The following is a 6,023-nucleotide window of genomic DNA, read 5'->3' on the forward strand; positions in this document are numbered from 1 at the left end:
AATCAGTGAGGAAAAAAATTAACTGTGATTGAATCTGGAGAACAGGATAAATTTAAGATATTTAAGGTATAAGGAAGAACCTGAAAGACTCTGGAGAGGTTCGGAAAGTGAGTGTTTACATATACCAGAGAGTACTGCTCATTTACCTCTCCATGTACCTCGCAAATTAAATTGTCCCTTGGCTCCTAGTAGAATATCCTTATTCAGAATAAATTTGCACAAAATTTATTTTAGTGTGCATTTGTTTCTTTTATCTAACTTATTTCTATTTTATAAAATATTGAGGATTTTAATCTGGCTAAGAATTTCTCTCCAGCTCCTTTCTTCCAAGGAATCCTGTTGAAATGATACATTATACTTCTTTATTTTGCTCTAGGCACCTCTTCCATTGGGGCACATAAAGCGAATGCAAGAGGTGTACAACTTCAATGCCATTAACAATTCTGAAATACGATTCAGGTACATCATTTTAACTTGTCTCTGTGGAAGAAAGTGGAAAACTAGTTTAAAAAGTGGAGAAAGGGAAAGCAGCGTATGAGACATACATACATGAGTCTTGAAAAATCCTTTTCAAATTTACTGCATCTATATACATAATTATAATGGTCTTTAAGGAGTAGTTGCAATATCTGTAAGATGATAGTACTAATTTTTTTGTTAGAATTTATTCTAAGCTTCTCTTGCCTTTAAAAAAATTAGAATTAAAGATTCATTGGTAAATAGGCATTCTTCCTCTTGGGCTCTGAAATGGGAATAGTTAGAAATCTTTGATTCTGTTCATCTTTTTTAATTCAACTTTGTAGCGTGAGCTTAAATCAAAGTTTTATTCCTTCCGAAATTGCATATGTAAGGTCTATAGGCACCTACATAATCCAAACCCTTTAAAACGTATGATCTTTTTCAAGAACAAACTTTTCTTCTTTCTCTTCTCCAATTATTGAATGGTATGTATAAGGATTTGAGATTCTCAGAATAAAGACATAACATAAAGTGGTGTACAGTGTAAGTATAATGGGATTATTCATCATTACAAAAGTAATTTTCAGGTATACCTGTCATATCCTGCTTCTTTCTCCTCATTTCCTACCCCATACCCCCTAAAAACCCTCCTTTTAGATGGTTACGACTCTGCATTCAATCGAAATGGGAGGAAGCAATTCCTTTGGCTCTAAAAATGGCGACTGAACAAGGAAGAATGAAGTTTACACGACCCTTATTCAAGTAAGAACCAAGTCTCACTATGCTTTGACTTCATATAAGGAATGGGGAAGGAAAATCTTAAACAGATGTTTTTGATGTTGCTAAAATACTTTGAAAAAATGCAATCTAAAAATAATATTTTTAAATTTGTTAAGGATTATAGATACAATTTTGGAATAGGAATTAACACTTCTAAATATTTAAAGTTTGAGATGATTTCATTAGTTTTTTAGAAGGATTATATATGGATTACCTATTATATGGATTACCTATTATGGGCCAAATAGGGTTAGACCCTGGTGAAAAGGAAATAAATCGAAGATAATCTTATATACACAAAAAGATCTTTAAAAGCAAGTAGAAGATGAGTAGGGAAAGACAAGAAAAAAAGTGTCTGAAGTTAAATGCAAGAAGGATCAAACAGGTAAAGCCAAACCTTTTTGATTCAAATGTTGCAATAAGGTAGACTAGGTTGCTTGACGTATATTAAAGGAATGCTTGATAAAAGTGAAAAAAGTTGTATCTTGGCAACAAGATACAATTTAAGACTATCTCAGTGAAGTTGTTTTGACTATGAATTTGGCAGGAATACTGAAAAAATATAACCAAGACATAAATATCTATTATTAATCTGTTTGCAAGTATAATAAAATTTGCCGAAATAAGTCAAGTCATTAACCATCTTTCTTTCTTTTTTTTTTTTTTTAATGCAGGGACCTTGCTGCCTTTGACAAATCCCACGATCAAGCCATCCGTACCTACCAAGAGCACAAGGCGTGTATGCACCCCCGTGAACTGCCATGCTTGTGGGGAAAGATTTAAAAGTGGATTAAGGACCTGTCCATTGCTGATTTCAGACATTTCTCTTTTTAAAATTGAATTCATAAAGAAATACAAAATTTCAGCTCACATTGTAACTAAAAATGTCTTTTTATTGTTTGGTCAGTGATTTTTTTTTTTTTTTTTTTCATAAATAAAGCTGATCTATCTCCCTTCCCACCCCTGGTGGCATGTTCTTTGTAAAGAGAATTTTAGCAAAGTTTAACCTTTTGATTATAAATGTTGATTTTTTCATTAATTTCATATTCATTTTCTCCCACTATGGTCACAAGATATGTCAACATGTTATTTACCTCTTATTTTAAGCTCTTTAATTTGCATCCATTGCACACCAAAAATTCAACATAATTAGGATTTTGCTTTTTAAATAACCTTAAAGATAAATAGTTGGTTAGATTTGCTCATCACCCAGCTGGTGGACATAGGATGAATTCCCTTACCCAAATGTATAAACTAGTGGGAGCACTCTGCTTCTCATAACCGGATCCACCTGCTGTCCTGTTTTCCTGACCGTTAGGGTCAGATGGCCAACCTGAATACCACTGCTTCTCCCCTCAGTTATACCTGACAGTCTATTCAACCAGCCTCATCTCCTTAGTGGTCAGCAAACTTTCTCCATCCATAAACAGCATACAGCACAGAGAAAGAAAGAGTTAAAAATAACAATAACTTTATCCAAGTGAGAGAGTAACAAAGAACCCCTATGAATGTAATGTAGTGCCCCAGGGTGCCTCAGCACACAGTTTGGGAACCACTGTTTGTATTAGTTTAGGATTCTTTGGATTGTAAGTGACAGCAACCCCAATGACTAGAAGTCAGAAATGGGAAAAAGGAGGATTTATACTAAGGATACAGGGGAGGGGGAGGTTACCAGAATCTGAGGACAGACAGAAGGGAACTGACACCAGGACAGCAGAGACGTCCATACTCTTACCTCCCATTTCTGTCTCTCTGGTCTACATTGTATAGTCTGGCTACCCCAGCTTTACTGTTGCCAATAGTTCTTACCACATGGAGAGACTGTCTCAATTCCAAACTCCCAAAGGTGAGGCTCTGACCTAGCTTTGGTCCACCCCTGGCCAAATAAACTCTAGCAAAGAGAAATAGTGTCTTAGAGCATAAATGTGGGTGGGGGCATATCATCGCTAAATACCCTCCAGAAGTGCTAATGTAGTATTTTTTTTAAAAAGTCTTAAATAGGAGGAAACACTCTGGCCTTCCTGTAATCCTGACTTCTCCCCTGTTCTCACTCTCCCAAATGGTTCTCTCCTTTTGGACATGTTTCTACACTGCAATGTGCTTCTATTTCTCAGGCTCTGCTCTCTCACTTGTCTCCACGCCAGGTATATCAGAGGAGAGAGTTCAGCTCAAATCCCTGGTATATAATCACAGTCGAAGTGACTAGACTTTAGCAAATCCATGGACCCAGATGATGCTTTTGGAGGCTCCCCCCCCCATAAGTGTACCCCATACTCTAAGCTAATGTCATTTTTCAGTTACACTGATTAGTGATACTGAAAGTGAATTGGGGCAAGGGATGCTTGAGGGTGGTCTTGAAGGACGCTATGAAGGAGGAAGAGGTGCTACAGACAAATGTTTGTAGGGATTCACCTGGGGGCCACTCGGTAGAGTCTACACTTACTTCAGCTAATGAGCATATGTTGAATGTCTTTGTACCAAGCTGGATATACACATAATTTCTGGGTGAACAAAAATAAGTAATTTATGCATAACGCTAAAGAAAAAGCACCCCAGAGAAGGGCCACTTACCCCAATTGAAGCATTTAGGGAATGCTTCCTGGAGAAGAGAAGGCCTAAACTGAGTCTTAAGGAATAAGAAATATCTAGCCAAGCAAAGAAAGTTGGAAGTGTGTTCCATCTGGACGAAGAAAGAATAACATAAGTAAAGGTATTGACTTATGGGTTTTTTGTGTCATGAATTTGGACAGAGCCAGTGGAAATAGCTTGTCTCTGCTCTACGGTGTCTAGGGCCGGAGCTGGGAATCCTCAAACAGCTGGGCATGACTCAGATTGCTGGGAGCTGGTATGACCAGGTGGCTTCTTCCCTCACATGTCTGATGTCTGGCCTGGGATTACTCAAACTGGGCTCAGCTGGGGCCAGCAACTGGAGTGCTCAAGTAGATTGGGTTTTCTCATAGCACAGGGGATAGTTGGACTTCTTACTAATCTTTATACATCTGCATTCATCACCAGAGAGTTAAGCACCATGAAGGTGGAAGATGTATCTTATTTGTTTCATTCCCGGCACCTAGCATAGTGCTTGGGACGTAACAGGCATTCAAGAATTATGTGTTGGATGAGGTAATGGAGGAGGACAGAAAGTTAAGATGCTTCACATCTAAGGGCCTCAGTTTTCGGAGACGTAGTTGGTAAGGGCTTCCTCTGAGAATTAGAGGAGGTAGCTATTGAGAAGGTCCTTGAGGAGGGGGATGACTGTTTGGGGAACTCTCTAAGGGGGAGGGGCATTAGGAGGCAGGGCCACCATCTACCCATCACAAGACTTTCTGTAGCAGAGCCTGCCTCTCCGGGTGAACACAGATGGAAGTTTGTTGTGATAACCCCGGGGGTGGGGGATGGGTGGCGGTTTATTCAGAGTATAGGAATAGGGTTAGGGTTATAAAGGAATTTCAAAGTGCTGAAGAAAGTGGTCCAGGTGAGTAACTAGGGGACCAGCTTCCAAGGAAAGTAAGGGAGAAAGCCAGTGGCAAGTGCAGAGAAGAAGGCACTGACCGGAAGCCAGGTTCAAGGTCAGAGATGACTAATGTAAGGGGAGAACGGGAAGGCGAGGAGGCTGTGGTCAGAAGGTGGGGTACCGGAATTTAAGATTTCTTATGTGGATGAAATTCAGGTGATGATGAATTCCAGAGTGCGGTCAGGGTATAGGTGGCTGAAGTGCAAGTTTTAATGAAGCTCAAGGAGGGGCAGCTCTTTCTTTGTACACTTCCCCGGGAGGGTTTCGGAGAAGGACGTTCTGGGTGTGGGTGTTTTCTGTGATATCACAACTGTGTCTCTATTCCCAACAGAAGTCTGTTTTAGTGGAAACAGACTTTTCAGGATTTTTCCACTGGAATAATCCAATCTCTAGACACTGGCTTACTGCCAAAATGCTGCCTAGTTAAAACAGTGCCAACACTTCCTTGATTCCCTTTTCATGCTTTTCAGAGTTCCTTAATACTACTATAATGAATCGGGTGCAGGGAGCAGTAATCTGTGTTGAAGAAGCTTACTTGGATTAGGGATATCCATTCAGGATACCATGATGAAAGAACATTTATAAAGCAATATAGGTATATATTAAAGTCCAAACAACAGTCATCACAAACACCTCCATAGCATTTCCATTGCACCAGGTGCTGCTCTAAGGGCTTTACATATACGAACTCACTTAATCCTCCCCAAAGCCCTTTGAAATAGGTACTATTATCATCCCCATTTTGTAGGTGAAGAAACAGAGGCCCAGAGAAGTCAAGTAACTTGCCCAAATGTCACACAGCTGGGAAAAGGCAGGACCAGGATCTGATCCCAGGTAGATACTGCAAACACTGCAGTGAGGAAATTAGCCCCTTTGCCTTTTGATGAGGAAACAGAGGCTAATCAATAACTTACTGCTCCAGGCTAATAAGCAGTGGAGCTGGAGTCCAAGCGCAGTGGCTGTCACCAAAATGGTGACCTTTAGTTGTGAAAATGATCTCTGGCCTTGCCCTCTCCCTTTGTGGAGGGACAGCTTCAGAAAACCTTCATAGTGGTAAGGGCGGAGTTGCTCAACACGTATTTGGGAATAAACAAATGCATGAAGATTGCCACACTCCCTGGTGTCACAGTTGGCCAGTGAAGAGCATTTTACAGTTGAGTAATTCCAGATAAAGACAGGAACATGGTGTTTATAAGCTGCCCTTCATGGAGGAGAACGCAGACAGAGACCAGGGGAGGGAGGAATCAGGGCCCCTTCGGAGACAGGGCCA

At 40.0% G+C, this 6,023-nt stretch overlaps 1 protein-coding gene across 1 annotated transcript in view; it reads left to right on the forward strand.

Moving 5' to 3' along the window:
• The window catches only part of LTA4H (leukotriene A4 hydrolase), a 28,799-nt gene extending 26,633 nt beyond the window's left edge, over positions 1–2,166 (forward strand). Inside the window, 4 exon segments of the mRNA XM_032645863.1 lie at positions 377–459; positions 1,117–1,221; positions 1,914–1,992; positions 1,995–2,166. Of these exon segments, the coding sequence (XP_032501754.1) occupies positions 377–459; positions 1,117–1,221; positions 1,914–1,992; positions 1,995–2,033 (306 nt within the window). The 3' untranslated portion in view covers positions 2,034–2,166.
• The last annotated feature ends 3,857 nt before the right edge of the window (positions 2,167–6,023 follow it).

This window comes from Phocoena sinus, chromosome 10, assembly GCF_008692025.1.
Source record: "Phocoena sinus isolate mPhoSin1 chromosome 10, mPhoSin1.pri, whole genome shotgun sequence".
Taxonomy (NCBI): Eukaryota; Metazoa; Chordata; class Mammalia; order Artiodactyla; family Phocoenidae; genus Phocoena; species Phocoena sinus.